The sequence below is a fragment of the Magnolia sinica genome, chromosome 9, assembly GCF_029962835.1.
Source record: "Magnolia sinica isolate HGM2019 chromosome 9, MsV1, whole genome shotgun sequence".
Lineage (NCBI taxonomy): Eukaryota > Viridiplantae > Streptophyta > Magnoliopsida > Magnoliales > Magnoliaceae > Magnolia > Magnolia sinica.
The window spans coordinates 78,585,900-78,607,069 of NC_080581.1; the positions used below are offsets into that span (position 1 = coordinate 78,585,900).

Consider the following 21,170-nt stretch of genomic DNA (forward strand, 5'->3'; position numbering starts at 1 on the left):
CTTGAACTTTTTTTTTTTTAAAAAGATCATAAAAAGAGGCCAAGAGCCACATGCCTAAGGAAGTTTTATATGTTCTAAGGAAGTTTTATATGTTAGTGGCATCTCTCTCTCTCTCTCTCTCTCTCTCTCTCTCTCTCTCTCTCTCTCTCTCTCTCATGTTTCTACTAGTCTTATGTTTTGAAAACAGAATAGTTATTGCTTTCTCCTGATTAGTGATTAATTGGGCTGATTCAAGGGTTACTTCATCATTAAGTTTCTACAATTAAATAATTTTTTTTTGCATGCTCATTGATTTCAATTCCTAAAATTATATAGAAGAGAGTAATTTAATACTTTTGTAGAATATGCCAATATGATTCACTAGATTAAGCTAAGGGTTGTTATTGTTTTTTTTTTTTAATATATTTTTTCTTCTTCATTTATAAATAGTAATTTTTGTGCCCTCACATTTATTTCGTAGCTTTTGATTAACCGAATTTACGTTTACTTTGAACTTGTAGTTGGGGAAATGGAGTCACAACCTAATGCAGGTGTAGAGAATCATAATGGACGCCAGACAAATCATAATGAACACCAGACAAATCATAATGAAGAAACAATCTCACATCCATATGATTTCATTCCAGAGGCACCCAAGGAAGTGAAACCAATAGTTGGTATGGTGTTCATTTCTGAAAATGTTGCATATGATTTCTACAATGAATATGCTAGATGGTGTGGATTTAGTATACGAAAAGGTTCAACGCGGAATAGTATGAAAACAGGTGAAATAATTATGCGAAGTTTTATATGTTCTAAGGAAGGGTATCGACATCGCAAGCATATAGAAGCAACAGATCATAAAAAGAGACCAAGAGCCATGACAAGATGTGATTGCAAGGCAAAGATTGTAGTTCACAAGAATGGATCAGATAGATGGGAAGTTAAGACATTTGTGGAAGCACATAGTCACAATTTAATGAGTCCAAGTAAGGTTCATTGTTTACGATCACATCGACATTTTACAGATTCTCATAAGGTTGTCATGGATAACATGAGAAAAGCAGGTATTGGCACAGCTAAGGTGTTAAATTTTTTTACAAATGAAGCTGGAGGACCTGAGAAAATGGGTTTTATTGATGAAGATGCAAGAAATGCTTTAAAAATTCAAAGGCGTGACAAACATGGTAAAAGTGCTCAAGAGTTGCTTCTTTACTTTCAAAATAAACAGAGGAATGATGATAATTTTACTTATGCAATCCAAATTGACAATGAATGTAGATTGACATCTTGTTTTTGGGCAGATAATATTTCAAAAATAGACTATGAAGCTTTTGGTGACGTTGTATGTTTTGACACAACATACAAGACAAATGAATTTGATATGCCATTTGGTCCATTTGTCGGAGTCAACCACCATAAGCAATCTATCTTGTTTGGTGCCGGGCTTCTATTTGGTGAAACCATTGAAGATTTCGAATGGTTATTTCAATCATGGTTACAAGCTATGGGTGGGAAGCTTCCAAAGGCCATAATCACAGATCAGGATCCAGCAATTGCTGCTGCAATTGCAAGTGTATTTCCGAATACCGAGCATAGGTTGTGCATGTGGCACATTGTTCAGAAGCTTCCAAAGAAGTTAGGTAAAGTAATTAATGAGAACCCATCATTCAACACTGATTGGAGAAATTGTGTATATATGTGCGATGAGGAAGCCGAATTTGATGCATTATGGTCGAAAATGATTGTAGATTATAATCTTGAAGAAAATAAATGGTTACAAGATTTGTACACGATACGTAAAATGTGGATTCCAGCTTATGTCAAGAAAACATTTTATGCAGGGATGTCAACGACACAACGGAGTGAAGGTATGAATGCCTTCTTTGATTATTTTGTAAGTCATAAGTCAACGTTATTAGAATTTGCAGAAGGATATGATCGCGCTTTACAAAAACGTCGGCATAATGAGTTAAAATTGGATTGTGACACTTTATATAGTATACCTGTAGCAATAACCTCGATTGATATTGAAATAGAGATGGCAAAAATTTATACAAGAGAAGTATTTTATGACTTTCAAGTAGAGGTGAAGGCAAGTGCTTTACTTGTTAATAAGTTGGTGGTAAGGGAAGGACCATTAAGTAAATATAATATATTCGACTATAGAAGGAATGATAAAATGTATACAATTATTTGGAACCATGATGAACGGTTTGGTTCTTGTACTTGTCAGAGCTTCGAATTTTGTGGGATTGTTTGCAGGCATTTATTAGTAGTGTTCAAGGAAGAATCCATCATAAAAATGCCTTTTCATTATATACTTAAAAGGTGGACACGAAATGCGAAAGAAAAAAATAAAAGTGACTCAACTCCTCTGTCTTCAAACATTGACGAGTCAACCATCTTGGGGCGCAATAAAATGTCTCGTATGATGAACTATTTAATAAATGAAGGAACGAGGACTCCAGAAATAATGGAACCTGTGTTATCAGCTTTAGAAGATTTGGTTGCAAATGTTCGTCAAAAATGTGGAGTCGAAGAAGAAACCAATATTGATAAGAATGTTGAGGGTGGTGAAAGCAATCTATTGTTCAATGCACATTCTAAGAACTCTTACGTAGTACTTGATCCGATGGTTGTTAGTACTAAAGGCCGAACGAGTAAAAGATTTAAATCTGGCAGGGAGGAGAATAGTAAGTTATGTCGTGGGTGTAACAAGTGGGTAATTGGGCATGATAAACGAAATTGTCCTATATATAACCAACTTGATAATGCATCTGAAGAAGCCAGGTATATATTTTTTTCTTGTATTTTTATTTGATTTCTTACATACATTGCATTATTTTAAACTACATTCATTATCTCCACAGTTATGGCAGTAACGTTGAAAGAGGAAAGGGAAAAGCAGTTGGTAGGCCAAGAGGAAAAAATATAGTACAGGGTCGTGGTAGGATGTTAAATCAAGGTAATTAAAAAATAACAATCAAGGCATTTATTAATGAATGCTTAATATATACTTTCGATTTTCACGTACTTATATAATCTCACATGATTAGATTGATCGGTACCAAAGGCATGGTGTTTTAAATGTCTACAAGCTTGCGCCATCGGCTACATGTACGAATTCTAACCCTTTTATTAAAACAATAACTTAAATATATGTTCTTTTCCTTTTGATAACTACATTTTTTTGGTTCTTTTCCTTTTCATGCATATAGTTAAGTTTCAATGGATGTATAACTGAAAATTTTTCTGGTCGTTTTGTATGCAGGAATAACTTGAAATTGTTTACTAAGAAGATACCTATTATAGATCACGGAAGATTGAAGCATCCACTACTCTTAATGTCGACGATGTGGATTGATTTCATTTTCATGGCAATAACGTGCATTTTTTATTTTTATTTTTTCGATTTTCATATTCTTATTATAAAATATTTGCATGCATGTTTCAAGGACAGTGAAACATTCAACCATTGTTGATCGGTGTTTTAAGGTCGTTGAAATTTTGAATAACATTTTCTTTTTTCTAATAACATACATAGAAGTAAATAAGTGAGAAATATTAATTGACTTGGTATGATTGCAAGATTTTGTGCTTTCCCTTGTCTTTCATAGACCGGAACAATCCAATTTATGATTTTACAGTCAGCTGTACATATCCCTCCCTTGGGCTTTGTTCCCTCCAACATCATTGCACTTGCATCGTAGAAAAAGCTATCATTCATAACCATACTCTAATGGAACTTATCCCCACGGCCCATTGAAGCCATTGAATATCTTTTGGGTTTCATCCAACCCACCATTGAAATAGCTGTCATTCACCCCCGTCTGTTCACCTCCACCATATTGTAGACCATTCTCCTTGCTGTAACTGATCTGGTTGCAGCTCCCATCAGAAGAGCTACAGTTATTCTCCCCTCCAAGCATGTAAGCTCTATCTTTCATTTGATATGAGTCAATACGTCTCTTGTTTGTCAAGGATGGGCAATTTTTTTCTTCAAAAAGGATTCTTCAAATTGAGCATAGATGTTCCTCATCGCTTGTGAGTTCATCAGCTAGAATGATCACTTCACTAGCTGTTTGTAGCTTTATCCATGTATTCAGTTAGAAAGCCAATGTATGTAAAACAGATCTGCAGTCTAACTGTTATGCTTATTACAAGTAATCAAACAAGTTTTATGTGTGATATTTATGTTAAGGAATTGATCAGTAATTGTATTTATTGTTTGGCTGTCGACATCTTTGTTTAACCTTTTGCTCATACTATGAAATTTGCTGAGTTTAGTTCAGTGTTGATTCAATTCAGTGCACTGATTCTCTAAGGCTGTGTTTGGAACTTTGGATATGCAAGTGATTTGAATTACAAACACAATCAATAAGCAATAGAATTGTAACTAAATTTCTGAGTTTAGTTCACTATCAATTTAGTTTAGAACACTGATTCTACTGAGACTGCATTTAGATACACAACTGATAAACACTCATCCAATCAATAAACGACCTTTTTCTAAGTATTTGGCTTAGTTCAGATTTCTATCAATTCGATTAAGCACACTGATTTCATAAGGATTCATTTGGAACTTCCTTTATGAAACCAAGTGGAATTGCAAACGCTCACCCAATTGAATTAGTTTGGTTGTTTCCACTTCCCTGAGTAATTAATGCAATTGAATTAGTTGGCACTGCCAGATGCAGCCTACTTTTGTAGAGCACTACATTTACAAGTTGAGATTTCTTTTTTACAGCAGCAAATTCATGAGTTCACTTTATTAAATCGGAGAAAATGGTCAATTGTACTTTTATTTTTTATTTTTTTACACACGCACTCACACCACACAGTGGAATTTCACCATAATGGGTGCTCAAACCCATGACAACAACCTGCTTAGCAGGTTCTAAGTATGCTGATTATCACCAAGTTTTCTTTAATTTTTGTTTTTTTGTTTTTTTTCAGATTTCTTTTTGATGGCCTTGTTTTTCTAGTTACTGAAAAAAAGTATTCATACTTCAAATTATGACCAAAAATTTGCTTGTAGTGTATCCAGTATCAATAGGAAATTTATTCCACTGGTTCCTTGTTTTCTTGCATTTTTTTATTCTGTCATTGGGTTCAGTTAGAAAAGTAGAATTAAAAGATGGCAATGTTAAGAAAAATGGTGCAGTGTGGAAAGGTTGGAATACTGTGGTTGCATGTCACTGAAACATGACCATCCAACAGTTTTTCCCAAAAGATTGCATGTGCAGGACGTCCGAACCCGTGCAAAAGGTGGCTGTCGCACTGAAGATTACTTGGTGAGAAAGGCAGGCAGATTCACTGGACACTGGGTGGCAAGATCTGTACGTTGGCATAGATCCCTGGTCATGCATTGATTTTATTGGTATGGCCCACCTATCAAATAAATCAGCTTGATTCTCGTACAAGGTAACCTTTATGTTGAGGTATAAGAATTACAGCCGCTGCTTTTATCCATGTCTGTCCAGCCACAACGTGGCGGCATTTGATTACACCACTGACCTTAATAAAAATGGGCCTAGTCGATAGGGTGAAACGGAAGGAGATTGGGGGGAGTGACCCCAACATCACCCAGCTAGATAGTGATGGGTGTTGTGGGCCCACCATGATGTGTTTGTTTTATATGCATGACATTTGTCTATTTGCTAACTTATTTTAAAGCATGTGTCTAAAAATAAAGTAAATCCAAAGCTAAAGTGGACCATACTAAAAAAATAACAGAATAATGACACTCACCATTGAAATCGTAGGAGGACCATTGTAATGTTTATTTGCCATCAAACCTGTTGATAAGGTCACCGTGGGAGGAAAAACACAGATACTACCTTGATCCAAAACTTTTGGGGCTCTTAAGAAGTTTTTAATAGTGGGTATTCAACCACCATATTTTCTTGTGGCATAGTTCACTTAACCTCTTCATCTGCTTTATTTTTTTAGCATCCCCTAAAATGAGCCGGATGAATGAATGCGTGTACGCAGAAAACACATACATCACAATAGCCCCGACACCATCTAGCCAGTCCATTTAATATACTTTCCTTATGAACATGCTTTAGATGAGTTCTATTTTTAATAGTGGCATGTCATCCAATCAAATGTTGTTATGTTCACCTCCACCATTTTTCTTGCCAACCACAGCTGTAGAAATAGCTGTCATTCACCCCCATCTGTTCACCTCCACCATATTGTAGACCATTCTCCTTGCTGTAGCTGATCTGGCTGCAGCTCCTATCAAAAGAGCTACAGCTAGTCTTCCCTCCAAGCATGTAAGCTCCATCTTTCATTTGATATGAATGGTGTGGATGATGGTGGTGGTGGTAGTGATGTATGGGAAACCTCTCATGGGTTTGTAAGATGCAGCTGGTAGCATTGAAAAGGTCTGGTGAGGCAGGCATCCCTGCAAGGCTTGTGGAGAGCTTCTCATTGTGCAGGTTGGCCAGTTTGCAAATTGCCTAATTGAGGCTAGAAATGAATTGCAGCATAAGTACGTGCCTATCATGTCGTTCAATGTGCTGACTTGCTCATGGGTTGCATTTTTGTTCTCTTCTATTTTTTACCAATTTCAAGTACTTTTTGTTTTTGTGCAGATCTGAGATCATTCAATGCAAGTTTACAATAACAAAGGCACTGCTATTCAAGGCTGACAGGTCATCGTTCGACCGCCTTTGTCAACAGGTTTGGGACATGTCTATTTTGCCTGACAACATGAGGCAATTGCTACTTCTAATACACACATTTCTTGATAGCCTCTGATATTGGTGTTTTGATATCTGCAGACCATGTACATGGATGGTATCCTCCAGTTTGCAGTTTGTGTCAACAGAACTGTGCTTCAGCGATCCAGACCATTGATACTATGGGCCCCCACTTTTGAAGGTCATATCTCGAAAACCATTCAGATGAGAAGACCCTTCCCAACCCAGTTGGATGATGAGGTTGTATGATGAACATATGGTGATGTTTGGCTTATCTCGAAATGAAAGTCCTTTAACAAGGCTATTGCTTTAGATAATTTTTATTTTATTTACATAACAAAAAAAAAAAGCTGATTGGAAATTCACACAAATGATGATTGCTTAGGTGATGTTCTTATCATGTATTACAACAAATTGGCCAAAACTGGGAGGGAAATACATCATATACAAATGCTTTCTTTACATTACAGCACACTTGTCTTTAGTTTTGGATTCCGGATTTGATGAAGAGCTATTGCTGCTCCTTGGCCCCTGCAAGAAACAAACATCTCTTATAAAAACAACACATTTGTGGTTACATTGCAGTGAAGTTACGTTCAATATGGGTGAGCGAAAGGATTCTTGCAGAATAATTCTACAACAGGCCTGAGATGGCTCTATGCTAGTAAGCGAAAAGAATAACACAGCCTGTAGCCCAAAGTAAAGCATGCATGTTACAACTCATGGTCATGCTAACATAACAAAGGATTTCTTGCATAGCAGCTTTGTATTGCAGCAGTAAGCATAGCAAATTAAGATGGCAATGTTCATTCCAGGCATCTTTCTTTGCAGATGAAACAACCAAGTAATGGTACATCTTTTAACATGGAAGCTTTCAAAAAAAATTTAATGAAAGGAAAAACAAAAGCAAAAGAGAGAGAGAGAGAGAGAGAGAGAGAGAGAGAGAGAGAGAACTTGACAGGCATCTCTACAAACCACTAAATGAATAAGCATATCCAATCACCACTTGCAACCTTGACTTAAGAAACACCTTCTGGAAAACTGCTTATTTACAAAATGTTAGTGGCTCACTATGTTCAACTTGTCCCGTTTTGGGATTTGATTCCCGATCACATGGATCTCATTTTGGCCAAAGTAAAATATCAATTTTCTAGAAATATGTATAGTTTAGAAATTTAAAGTGGTGACCCCCAACATATCATGTACATGGGGTCCACCACGGACGCCCAAAGGTGCCCTAAAAGTATGAAATCAAAAATACAATTTATGCAACAGATTGTATTCACTTATACTAACAGAGAAAGTGGAAAAATCTACGGATAAAGGCCGCAGTACATTTGTAGCAATCCGTATCTACCCATAGGTCTTAAAGATATGGCTACGAATAAATGATACGGCTTAAATCCGTAGCTAGATTCTCCATAACTCAAAAGACATATAGCTACGGATTATATTTGTATTTAATCGTACGAATAGGCGGAGGTTAGTAACAGCTACGGTTTCCAGATTAAAAGTGACGGTTAATAGCTGTAGCTATAGTCCAAATTTTTTTTTAGAAGGAAAAGAAAAGAAATTACAATAATGGCATTTCTTACCATTGTAGTACATGCCCTGATAGAAATTATAATAATGTCTCTCATATACTAACAATAACCAATTTCACTAAGAGATGAATGATATAGTTTTAGAAAAAGACAAGTTACCTAAAACCAAGGCTTTGACATAAGAGAAGCTGCCAGAAGTAGATTCTGGTGGTGTTACCAATAGAGATTGAAAATTCAGTCTATTGCAATTGTGAATTCTGTTATGGTTTTGCATCATAGAGATAACTTTTTCTTTCTCATGGTTCCTATGTAACTTGCTTCTGTTACATTTCTGACATCAACAAGTAGATCCAATTTCAAGAAGTATGCTTAGCATGATTAGGATATTTGCTAGAATCTCAGGTTAGGGAACAAGTGTTAGCACTAGATACAATAATACAAGGCCACTAGCAATCTTCTGCCACTGTCCAAGTCAACAAGGTTAGTGGCTTCACCAATTAAAAATACAAAAGTAAATTTTACAAAAAAAAAAAAAACAGATAAAACAAACCTTTTTTTCTTTTAAATGCAAAAACTGATATTGATTTGGGTCTCAAGCACAAGAAAATAAATGAACTAGCCTTCATCTAGAACTACAGAAAATGCTATCACAGTACGTTTTGATAGTATATAGATTATAGTAGAGATACTACCAAGATGCCAAGCTTAGTAACATCACCCACTCACCACCAAAACTGAAACATGATATAAAAATCAGACCGATCCTTTTCGAGGATGGACTCAGGCTGGTCAAGGTCAGAGGAGAAGCTATGTAGGTGGGCATCTAAACTGGCTCAATGGGTAGTTTCTCTTTCCATAGGTAGATGATCAATAGTTTCACTTTGCAAAACCTGGTATTGATAGATTCAAGACATTTTGCTAGTCAATGATACTTCTTCAATTTCTTCAGGAAGTTGCAGATGCTGCTAACAGTACTATGGTTGGTGTCATAGAACTAGATTCAGAAAAGGTCCAGCTGTTATGCGATGCAGCTAATGAAGAAGTAGATGAGAAAAATAAAGATCAAATTGCAAACTTCCTCTGTCCAGTGAGATTGTCATTGAGTATTTTCTTTTATCCAATTTAGCAAGCCTTTCTTTATTTCTCAATATTTGACATTAAATTCATTCCATAATGGTAGCGTAACTATGTTGTTTCTGGAGGTGTGAAAGCAGTGGAAGCTAAGGCAAAGTCAAATAGCTCGAATGATGGTTAATTACTCCTAGATTATTAATTACCATTTTTCCATAATTTGATAAAAGCTTCATGCATTATGCTTTACCATATTTTTGCAAACTTAGCTTGTATTTCTTTTAAAAGACTAATGTTTGTGGTACAGAAATTGAAATTATGGAAAAGCTTGTATTTCCTGTGATTTTAATAAATTCAAAAAGATATGTGGAGAAAGAACAAGGGATGCATCCAAAGTTCCAAACTTATGTAAAGAACAAGGGATGCATCCAAAGTTCCAAACTTACGTAAAGAATAAGGGACGCATCCAAAGTTCCAAACTTATGTAAAGAACAAGGGATGCATCCAAACCTATGTAACAAAGAGATGGCACTTCTTTTGAAATTAAGCTATGTCAAGTGTTGACATATGTCTGTCTCTCTGTCCAGCACTCTTGGATACAACTAAGAGATTTATTTTTAAGTTTAGTAATGTTATGTTTAATTTTTTAGTCTAATTAAAACAGGCTGTAAATCATTTGCAGATTTAGCATACAAAAAAGTTAATGTTGAAGGTCTCAAAAACTGGTGAACTGCTAATGAGGATTTTGAGATGTTCGAAAGAAGAGATACGTTGTTAGTGCAATTTGGAAAGAACATATATGAGGAAGAGACCAGGAATGATAACAAGATGTGAATGCCTGACAAAGATTGTTGTCAATAAAAGAAGAGTGTAGATACATAGGCTCTAATCAAGTTTGTAGAAAAACACAGTGACAAGTTAATAACTCCAACAAATCTCATTGTCTAAGATTGCATAGAATGCATCAAATTCTCAATTGAATGTGATTGAAAAAATGAATGTTTAATCCAAATGGCATTACTACCCATTATTGACAAAATGGGCTTGAACTACACCCATTGGGCTTTTTGAATGACTAGTAATACCATCTGGACTGAAAAAGAGTCTCCTGTCCCAATTCCAAAGGCAAATGGATGAAAATTTCAAATCATTTCATCACCAATTATATTGATGACTTCATGATATTTTCAGAATCTGTGCAAGAGCATCTCCAGCATTTAAATGAAATTTGGCAACTGGTCCAGAATCATCAGCACATAGGGCCAGTTCCAACTCTTCTATGAAATTTATCATATTTTCTTTCTTTCTTTCTTTCTTTCTTTTTTCAAGTTGCCACCAGTGGGATCTGGCAAGCTCAACATTATGGGCTGTGAGAATTTTGAAATAAAAAAAGGCGAGTGCGGAAAATGTAACTCCATCCCTACGAGCTACTGGAAAGTAATGCCATTCCAACAATACCTAAACGCTCAAAACAATTTGCTTAAATTTGAGAGTAACAGCCAAACCAACATGTCAAATTGGATAAATATTTGCTTCTCAATCTGATCATAGAGCCAAGACAGTAGGTTTGGGTAACCTCTATTAAAGACACCTCGCATCATGTTTGATTTTCTTGTCCCTTATCACATAAGTATGAAATATTCAGTCTATTGCAATTGTTCACTAAGAGATGAATGATAGAGTTTTAGAAAAAGACACTAAATTACCTGAAACCAAGGCTTTGACGTAAGAGAAGCTGCCAGAAGTAGATTCTGGTGGTGTTATCAATAGAGATAGAAAATTCAGTCTATTGCAATTGTGAATTCTGTTATGGTTTTGCATCATAGAGATAACTTTTTCTTTCTCATGGTTCCTATGTAACTTGCTTCTGTTACATTTCTGACATCAACAAGTAGATCCAATTTCAAGAAGTATGCTTAACATGATTAGGATATTTGCTAGAATCTCAGGTTAGGGAACAAGTGTTAGCACTAGATACAATAATACAGGGCCACTAGCAATCTTCTGCCACTGTCCAAGTCAACAAGGTTACTGGCTTCACCAATTAAAAATACAAGGTTCAGGTGCCCATAGTTTCTTTGGATCTAGGTTATGAGTTGAATTTGAGACAAACAAGAGCATTTACACGGTTGGGCCCACCTGATGGATGGATCGGATTGCACAACACATGCACTATCAAGCATCTTATTGCATAAGCCCTTCATCACAAAGGACTGTAGATGTTCACTTTGTTCATGAGTACTAGTGATAGGCTAAATTGAATATTCCTATTGGAGGATTGGATCAAGTCTCCTAACCATGAGGTTCATTATCCTTGGATGGAATTAACTTGATCACACACTGGTTTTAACTAATTCTTAAGTCACTTAGCAGCTGACACATGGATGGGAATGTCTACCACCTACATTAGGATTCCATGAAAGCCTCATATACACTAACATGAGATCCATTAGTTTTCCCAGGACTTTCTAGATACATCTTATAAATTAACACCTCCATCGAGCCTTTTAAAGTTTCCTGACACCTCAAATTGTTTTCACAAGGTTTCTCCATCATTTTTTTTTAATTGTTAGATATTTTTATTTCACCATTTAAGTATTTTTATCTTTATGGAAATTCAATGGTAAGCTTTTAGCTGTCCACCTATTGTTCTCACATGGGATTTTGAGCCAAGAGTAGACACTACTCATAGTGGGAATGTTGGGTGCATGTAAGAGATAGGTTAACAGACATTTGCTAATGTATGGCATATGCTGCAAATACATTTGTAGGAATGAGAACTGAAAGTGGTTCTCCAAGAGATACCCTAGGAGCCTCCTATTTATGATCCTGTCCCCAACAGAGGTGGGTCATAAGGGTCACACGTCCAACCCTACTTGGACATCTAAAGCCAAGAGAGGAAAAGACAGCAGAAAAGAAAAAAATATGAGAAATTCATCTCCTCTCCTTCTATTTGTGTGGTCTGCCTAATTGAGCAACTCTCTTTACTCCAATCACAGCCGTTAAGAGTGTGATTAGAAGAAGACTCAGTGGCCTCCCCTTTATTGGAGATGGGATAGAGGAGATACCATCTTCATCGAATTTACACTACTGAAGGAACATGATTGTAGGTCTAACCGCAACCATCCATTTTGATTCTTAGAAATCAGATTTCATCCAGACGAGAATAAGATCTTATAAAATCAAAATTTGGAATTTTCAATGTTTGAATGGACGAGAAATATATCAAACACATGATCCAGAGCATCTCAATCTGGAAAAAAAAAAAAAAAAAAAACCAAAATACAGGGGCCTTACCTGTAAGGCTCAATCCGAGGCTGCACAGCGTGGTGGTAGGGGTCTTACCTGTAATCTGAGGCTGCACGGTGTGGTGGTAGGGAATGAGGGAGAGAGAGGTGGAGGCGGTCGCGGCTGGCGGTACCGATTGAGGGAGAGGAGGGAGAGAGAGGTGGAGGCGGACGCGGCTTGTGGTACCGATTGAGGGGGAGAGAGAGAGAGAGAGAGAGAGAGAGAGAGAGAGAGAGATTGATGTTTAAACTAACAAGTGGCCACGAATCAGAGGTGGAGGCGAACGTTGCTGGTGGTGGAGAGAGAGGGCTGCACGCGGTCGTCGCTCATGGCAGGGATTGAGGGAGAGATGGGGCTGGTACTGAGGGCGACGGAGAGAAGGTTGCAGGGTTTGGGATTCAATGTAACCGGAACGACCGGTCTGTCACGGGGAAATTCCGCCTTGACGCCCACCGTTGATTTCAAACTTCTCCATCCGACGGCTAGCAAGTTGACAGCGCTCGACCTTACGGAGTGCTATGGTAAGGTCGAGCGTATAGTACCTTTTCCCTATATATATATATATATATATATATATATATATATATATATATATATATATATATATATATATATATATATATATATTAGATAAAGCTATAGAGGTACCTTATTGTTGGTGCTGAGAGAGAGAGCTCGAGCGAGTGGCTGAGTGCAGGCGTGACGGCTAAGACGAGAGAGAGAGAGAGAGAGAGAGAGAGAGAGAGAGAGAGAGAGAGAGAGATGGGGGGACTGTGGAGCTCGAGCACAAGAGAGGGAGAGAGCGGAGCTTAGGTGTGCACAAGTTAGGTAAGAAAAGGAAAATAGTAAGAAAGGGACAGACGAATAGAGTAGGGTTTAAGTTTTAATTTTTTAATTTTTAAATATAATATATTATATATATTCGAGTCAAGCTTGAGCTCAAGCTTCCAGCTGAGTTGAGTTAAGTCAAGATCCACTATGATTGAACTCGGCTCATTTTTAAAACGATCTAGGTCATATAAAGCTTGGCTCACCTCAAGTCATCGTTTGAGTTGAGTCAAGCCGAGCCAAATGAGCTTTTTGAGCTAGCTTGGCTCATGTACAACCTTATCAAGGTACCTTCTATTAGTTTTCTCCCACTTCCCTTATAATTTTTTCTAAAATAGTTAAAATATCCACCAATTAATAAAGTTGCTTAAAAAGAATTAAATAGACATCTAAAAGTAAAATTAGTAATTAATATTATTATAAAAAATTACAAAAAATGAAAAAAAAAAAAAAAACAAATTTCCTTAAGCGCGGATTACATGGTTAGGATGAGGTTTGCAGATTGGGTGCGGCCATGACCGTGGGCCTACCTTGATGTATGTATTATATATCCATGCCATCCATCCATTTTCCAGCTTCTTCTAGGTCATGAACCCAGAAATTAAGAGTATCCAAATCTCAGGTGGACCATACCATAAGAAAGGATGCTAATTGAATGCCCACTATAATGCTCATCATGATGTTCATTTGTCATCCACTGTTGATAAGAACACAGTCCTGGATGAACGATAAAAACTGAAACCAGCTTGATCCAAAACTTTTATAACCCATAAGAAGTTTTTAATGGTGGCCCTTTAATCACCACTGTTTCCTCTAAAATGGTCCACGTGAAAATTGAATCTCCTTCAATTCTGGGCTCATACCCTAAAATTATCTTAGCAAAATGGATGGACGGACAGTGTGGATTAAATAAGTACATCATGATAGGCCGTATATAGCAGTCAATCACCATTGTTTCCTGTCGTATTGTCCACGTAAGTGTATAAAAAATATACATTACGGTAGGCTTATAGAACATCAGCCACTATCCAGTAACAACGATGCAATCCAAATCTATCTTGATGTTTATATGCCATCCAAACCGTTTATAAGGTCATTACCACTGTGATGAAGTGAAAACACCCAAAAGTTTGCCTGAGATGAAACTTTCTGGCCATAGTAATGTTTCAAACCGTGGCCACTGTATTCCTACTGTTTCCTCCCATGCGCCCCACTTGATTTTTGGATCCATCTCATTTTTGGTCTTAGGTCCTATAATAATCTCTCAAAACGGATGCACAGTGTGGATTTCTCATAGACATCACGGTGGGCCCCACTTAGCATCACAACGCAGAAACTTCATGGGAAAGGCTTTGGCTGGAAATACCCGTACCGCTGACGCGCGCCGAGCTCGTCAAATGAGATCAAAGTTGCATGGACATCACAATGTTGTATTTATTATATCCACACCGTTCATCTATTTGAAGAGATCATTTTAGAAATTGAGTCCAAAAATAATTCATATCCAAAGTTCAAATGGACCGCACCAAAGGAAATAGTGGCCCCATGAAGTTTTTAACAGTAGGTGTTAAATTCACTTTTCCATGTGGTGTGGTCCACTTGAGATTTTGATCTTCCTCAATTGTTTTCTAGTTAAGTAAATTCAGCTGAAATAATGAATGGACGGTGTGGATAAGCCACATACTTCATGGTGGGCCCCACATATATTGGAATTTGGAAAATCAAACGGGCACCACGAGCGGCTCTTAACGGTAGCAGCCTCTTCACTTTTTGTCTATAAATAAAGCTGACGCTTCCTATTCCTACACATCCCAAACTCCCAACACCCATCTATTATTGACCAATGGCTCTCCTCTTTTCTTCTAAAAACAACCCAGCATTTCTCATTCTCTTCTTTTTATCATCTCTTCTCTTTCTCACTACCCAACAATGCAACCATCATCACTTCTCTGCTTTACTCCACCTCAAGCATCGTTTTAACTTCATTGATGATTACACCCTCTCTACTCTCCCCTCTTGGAATTCAAACAATACCGATTGCTGCTCTTGGGAACGCATCACGTGCGATGGACCCACTGGTCACGTGATCAGTCTCGACCTCAGTGAGCTCTGTATCTCTGGTCGGATTGATTTCGAAAGCCTCTTTCACCTTCGAAGCCTGCAGAGGCTTAACCTTGCTTACAATGAGTTTGATCCCTCTCCATTCCCTTACGGGTTTGACCAGCTCACCAGTTTGACCCATCTCAACCTCTCTCACTTATCCTTTTATGGCCAAATCCCACTGGAAATCTCCCGCTTGACCACTTTGGTTTCTCTCGATCTTTCTAAGAATTATTATTACAATGGTTCTGGATATCAATACCTGAAACTCGAAAACCCAAGCATTGGAGCAGTCGTCCAAAACCTGTCCAATCTGAGTGAACTCTATCTGGACTGGGTACACATCTTACTGCAGGGCCAGACCTTAGATTTGCCACTCCCTACTCTCCGCAAGTTGAGCTTAATAGATTGTCTTCCTTCAGGTTCCATCTATTCTTCCCTTTCACAGCTCCATTTCTTATCTGAACTCAACCTCAGCTATAACAATCTCTCCTCTGCAGTGCCCAGCTTCCCAGAGAGTCTCCGCAAGTTGATCTTACAAGATTGTGATATTTCAGGCTCCATCTATTCTTCCCTTTCACAGCTCCATTTCTTATCTGAACTCGACCTCAGTCGAAACAATCTCTCCTCTGCAGTGCCCAGCTTCCCAGTGAGTCTCTGCAAGTTGATCTTACAAGATTGTGATATTTCAGGCTCCATCTATTCTTCCCTTTCACAGCTCCATTTCTTATCTGAACTCGACGTCAGTCGAAACAATCTCTCCTCTGCAGTGCCCAGCTTCCCAGTGAGTCTCCGCAAGTTGATCTTACAAGATTGTGATATTTCAGGCTCCATCTATTCTTCCCTTTCACAGCTCCATTTCTTATCTGAACTCGACCTCAGTCGAAACAATCTCTCCTCTGCAGTGCCCAGCTTCCCAGTGAGTCTCCGCAAGTTGATCTTACAAGATTGTGATATTTCAGGCTCCATTTCTTATCTGAACTCGACCTCAGTCGAAACAATCTCTCCTCTGCAGTGCCCAGCTTCCCAGGGAGTCTCCGCAAGTTGATCTTACAAGATTGTGATATTTCAGGCTCCATCTATTCTTCCCTTTCACAGCTCCATTTCTTATCTGAACTCGACCTCAGTCGAAACAATCTCTCCTCTGCAGTGCCCAGCTTCCCAGGAAGTCTCCGCAAGTTGATCTTACAAGATTGTGATATTTCATGCTCCATCTATTCTTCCCTTTCACAGCTCCATTTCTTATCTGAACTCGACCTCAGCTATAACGATCTCTCCTCTGTAATAGATTATCTCAGTAATCTCAAATTCTTGACTCAATTATACCTCAGGAATTGCAACTTGTCAGGATCATTACCATCCTCACTTTTGAACCTTACCAAACTGCAATATCTGTATCTTTCACACAATAGATTGAGCGATCCAATTCCTTCTTCCTATGGAAATGAGCTTCAGAATCTCAAAGAGATAAGCTTATGGAATAATTCGTTTAATGGGACCATTCCATCATCATTGTTTTCACTCCCATCATTACATACACTGGACCTCACAGGTAACCAACTCTGTGGTCAACTTGGCAAATTCCACAATGCCTCTTCTTCACAGCTGCAGATCCTCTATTTGGATAGCAATAAATTGCAGGGGATGATACCCAGATTTATCTTTCAACTTACCAAGCTTCGACTACTTTACCTTTCTTCCAATAATTTCAGTGGTGTTGTGGAGCTAGGCTTATTTCAAAACCTCAAAAAACTTTACTCTCTGGATCTTTCAGATAACAACTTGTCAGTCCAATATGGCAGTGGTAATTCCACATTTGTTTCCATCCCCCAGTTTCAATCTTTGTTGTTACGTTCTTGCAACATCAGCACACTTCCAAATTTCTTGAGAAATCAAGAGCAGTTGAGGCGATTGGACCTTTCCAACAATAAAATTAGTGGTGAAATACCCAAATGGATATGGGAGGTTGGCAATGGGTCTTTAAACTATTTAAATCTATCTCACAATGTTCTGCAGGGAATAGTACCATCTCCCCATCTTTTGGTGAGTGACTTCAGTGTTCTGGACATTAGCTCCAACAAGCTGGAAGGCTCACTTCCTATCCCACCACCTTTCATCTTTTTCTTTTCAGTTTCAAACAATAGCCTTGGTGGTGAAATCCCTCGATCAGTTTGCAATGCAACATACCTCACAGTCCTTGATTTATCTCACAATCACTTCATTGGTCAGATTCCACCATGTTTGGGTGAGATTGGTCATAGCCTCATTGTGTTGAATCTTCAAGGAAATGCTTTCAATGGCACCTTACTTCAGACATTTAAAGAGGGATGTAACATAGAAACGCTTGATCTCAGTGGGAATCAATTAGAGGGTCAAGTGCCAAGGTCTTTGGTCAATTGCAAAATGTTAGAGGTATTAAACCTTGCAAACAATCAAATACATGACACCTTCCCTTTTTGGTCGGAAGCTTTGTCCCAGTTGCGTGTTTTCATCTTGAGATCCAACCAATTTCATGGCACCATTGGGCATCTTCTAACAAATCAAGCTTTTCCACTGTTACAAATTTTCGACCTCTCTTTCAATAGCTTTGAGGGTAATTTGCCATCAAATATGTTCAAGAGCTGGACGGCAATGATGGAAGACGACAAATCCCAATCTTTGGTCCTTGGAAAAATGATATACGGTAGAAGTTCCATATACTATCAAAACAAAGTGTCTGTAGCAAGCAAAGGGCTAATGATGGAAGTGGTAAAGATCCTTACTGCCTTCACTGTAGTAGATCTCTCAGGGAACAAATTTTATGGGCATATCCCAGAATCAATTGGAGATCTAAAGTCACTCCTTGTGCTTAATATGTCCAACAATGATTTAACAGGTGGAATTCCAATATCACTACAGAATCTAAGGGATCTAGAATCATTAGATCTCTCACATAATAAATTGTCTGAAGAGATCCCTTGGCAGCTAACAGAGCTAACATTCCTTGCAGTGTTGAATCTCTCACAGAATTTCCTCATAGGCAAAATACCACAAAGTCGGCAGTTTCTTACATTTAATAATGAATCATTCAAAGGAAACTTAGGATTGTGTGGACCTCCACTATCAAACAAATGTGAAGATGCAAAGAGTGCACCATCACCCACTTTGTCAACATTGCAATTTGAAAGGAAATATGATTGGGAATTAATGTGGTTAGGATTTGGAGTTGGATATGGAGTAGGTGTAGGGATGCTTTTCTGGACTCTAGCACTTTGGAGGAAGGGAAGAAGAGAATTCTATATATTTGTTGATGGAATGCTTTCTTTGATTTTTCCTTCCATGGTGTTTTCTAAATAGCAATGATGGTAATAGGATTGGAGCTAGGGTACGTATTTTGCTTTTTGTAACAGCAATGTAGGTAAAAGAAAAAAGTTTTAGTTGTTTTCTCCTTTTGGTAATTTTGTGTATTTTGCTTGGTCTTTTATGATATGTGTTGTAGTTGTTTGTTGCATTTGCACCTTCTTGAATGGTTGTAAAGAATATTTTCAAATAAATAAAATTACATGTGGTGTGCTCCCACATTTCTGCAAAAAAAAGGAAAAAAAAAATGTCTCAGCTGTCTCTTTGTTTTCAAATTTTGGCCCACCTTAACAACAAGATAACTTAATCTATGAGCTGGATGATCTAACCAATGTAGCCTAGCTAGTGGTCTTTCTTTTTTTTTTTCCTTTTCCCAATGGTCTAGACAAATGTAGGCTAAGCAAACATTCAGACGAAGAAGAGTGGTGTTTTATGTATATTTTTATATTTTGTGTTTTTCAATCAATCACTCAAAGTTCTTTGACCTTCCCACATCTATGTATGTGGAGTGTAAGAGTAATCACTTGTTATCATGTGGTGATTTTTGAGTTGGACTTTTGTGATGCCAAAAAGAAGTGTGGAAATCATCATCTGCTCTAAAGGCACCATAATATACAGTTTTATACTTGCAAGGGAACACTTGGCCAGTCTAACCAAGCAATATGGGTCGTGCATTACATTCATAACACATTTTTTAGGCCACCATGTAAAAATCCCACCAATAAGCATACCATCTGAAAAATAACTATTAAGTGGACAATCAACATAATTTATGGGAAAGTAGGCCTATTCAGCAGTGAGCCATCTATCTATTAGGCCCATCATCTATTGCTTTACGGTTCTAAAGAATCAATTTTATCAGAAAAACCTAATCATCCCATCCATGGTTTGGCAATAAATAAATATAAAAAGAAGTCCCACATATGGATGGATTAGATCAATATTTTAAGGGAGATTTCTTGGCAGTTGACAAAGCTAACATTCCTATCAATATTGAACCTTTCATAAAATCACATTATGAGAAGCATATTACAAATTAAATGGGTTTTTACATTTATAAATGAATCATTCCAAAAAAATTCAGGATTATATGAACCTCCACTATTGAGAAAATGCATTACACCACCACCAGTAATGCCAACCAACTTTTGAAGATGCGAATTCAGAATTGGACTAGAAATTCATGTGGATAGGATTTGGAGTCAGATATAAAGTAAGAACAGGAGTTCTTTTCTAGACTCTAACATTATGGGCAAAGGGAAGGAAAGAATACAATAAATTTATAAATAGGATGCTTTCATTGATTTTTTTTTTTCCTCTGCAATATTTGCTCTAAAGCGATTGACCATAAGTGGATTTAAGTTATGGTTGTTCATGACTCCTAGCTTCTCTGAGAAATGTTTAGGTATGTATGTCGTTGGTTTGAGGTGGTTGATTTTGTTTGGTTTAGCCTTGCCTTTGTTTGGATTTTTCTTTTCTTTTTTTTTCTTTCTTTCGTTTTTTTTTTTTTTTGGTCTTTCCTTAGGATTGTAAATGGTTGTTTTCCATATCAATAAAATTACGGGCGGTGTGCTCCCACCTTTTTGTAAAGAAGAATAAACGGAAAAAAATGTATCCTACCTGATGCGGAGAGATAAGTTATTAGCTTAATTTTCATTCTGGATGCTTGTGTCCAAGTGCTTAACTCTACACACCTGTTAGCTAGCATAAGGGAAAAGGAAGTGTTGACTGATGTATCAAATATACCCAAATTAATAGTTGTTGGTGGTGGGTTACAAATCATATTTTTTCTATCCCATTTACAATCTCACATCCATCAACTTTCGAGAGCTTTGCTAAGCCCATATGCTCGAGCAGCAAAGCTCATCTACATGCCATAATGCCAGCATGGAACTATGAAGCCAAAATCCAACCATCCATCAGAAAAATGTCACCATATTCATTCCCTAGCACAAGAATCAGGTTGATCTACTTTTAAGGGGCCACATGCTTAGTGGACCAGATTTATTTAAGGAAAACATGTAAAAGGTCAGACCAACCTAATGGATGGATTGGATCTCACACTTATATCCCATGTTGCAACATGTGTTTCCATACATGAGCTTATAGAACAGACACGAGGGCTTGGCAAATGAGACCATTTGCAAATCATGGGCACTTTTGAAATGGAACGTTCAAAAATAAAAGGATTTCATGCTTTTCTCATAGTTTGGAACTCTTGAGTTTCATAACAACCGTAGGTTGCTCTCTTACATTTAGGAATTTACATAGCTAAAGTGACAATGTATATGGCACCCATCCCTAGAAA

At 37.5% G+C, this 21,170-nt stretch overlaps 2 protein-coding genes and 3 long non-coding RNA genes across 5 annotated transcripts; 4 read left to right on the forward strand and 1 right to left on the reverse strand.

Annotated features, from left to right (window-relative positions):
* The first annotated feature begins 508 nt into the window (after nucleotides 1–508).
* LOC131255200 (protein FAR1-RELATED SEQUENCE 5-like) lies at nucleotides 509–2,307 on the forward strand. Its single transcript, XM_058255895.1, has 2 exons — nucleotides 509–2,104; nucleotides 2,245–2,307. The coding sequence occupies exons 1-2, from the start codon at nucleotides 509–511 to the stop codon at nucleotides 2,305–2,307; spliced, it is 1,659 nt and encodes a 552-aa protein (XP_058111878.1).
* Nucleotides 2,308–6,407: 4,100 nt separating this feature from the next.
* LOC131255778 (uncharacterized) lies at nucleotides 6,408–6,946 on the forward strand. Its single transcript, XR_009176410.1, has 3 exons — nucleotides 6,408–6,481; nucleotides 6,585–6,672; nucleotides 6,774–6,946. It is a non-coding gene; the product is annotated as an uncharacterized LOC131255778 (long non-coding RNA).
* Nucleotides 6,947–7,053: 107 nt separating this feature from the next.
* Nucleotides 7,054–12,706, reverse strand: LOC131255780 (uncharacterized). The gene is made up of 2 exons (XR_009176412.1): nucleotides 12,605–12,706; nucleotides 7,054–7,223 (listed from the first exon to the last, which is right to left on the reverse strand). It is a non-coding gene; the product is annotated as an uncharacterized LOC131255780 (long non-coding RNA).
* Nucleotides 9,009–9,739, forward strand: LOC131255779 (uncharacterized). The gene is made up of 3 exons (XR_009176411.1): nucleotides 9,009–9,076; nucleotides 9,186–9,323; nucleotides 9,417–9,739. It is a non-coding gene; the product is annotated as an uncharacterized LOC131255779 (long non-coding RNA).
* Nucleotides 12,707–15,266: 2,560 nt separating the features above from the next.
* On the forward strand, nucleotides 15,267–18,859 carry LOC131255201 (receptor like protein 22-like). The gene is made up of 5 exons (XM_058255896.1): nucleotides 15,267–16,068; nucleotides 16,216–16,338; nucleotides 17,298–17,488; nucleotides 17,540–17,653; nucleotides 17,753–18,859. The coding sequence occupies exons 1-5, from the start codon at nucleotides 15,267–15,269 to the stop codon at nucleotides 18,857–18,859; spliced, it is 2,337 nt and encodes a 778-aa protein (XP_058111879.1).
* The last annotated feature ends 2,311 nt before the right edge of the window (nucleotides 18,860–21,170 follow it).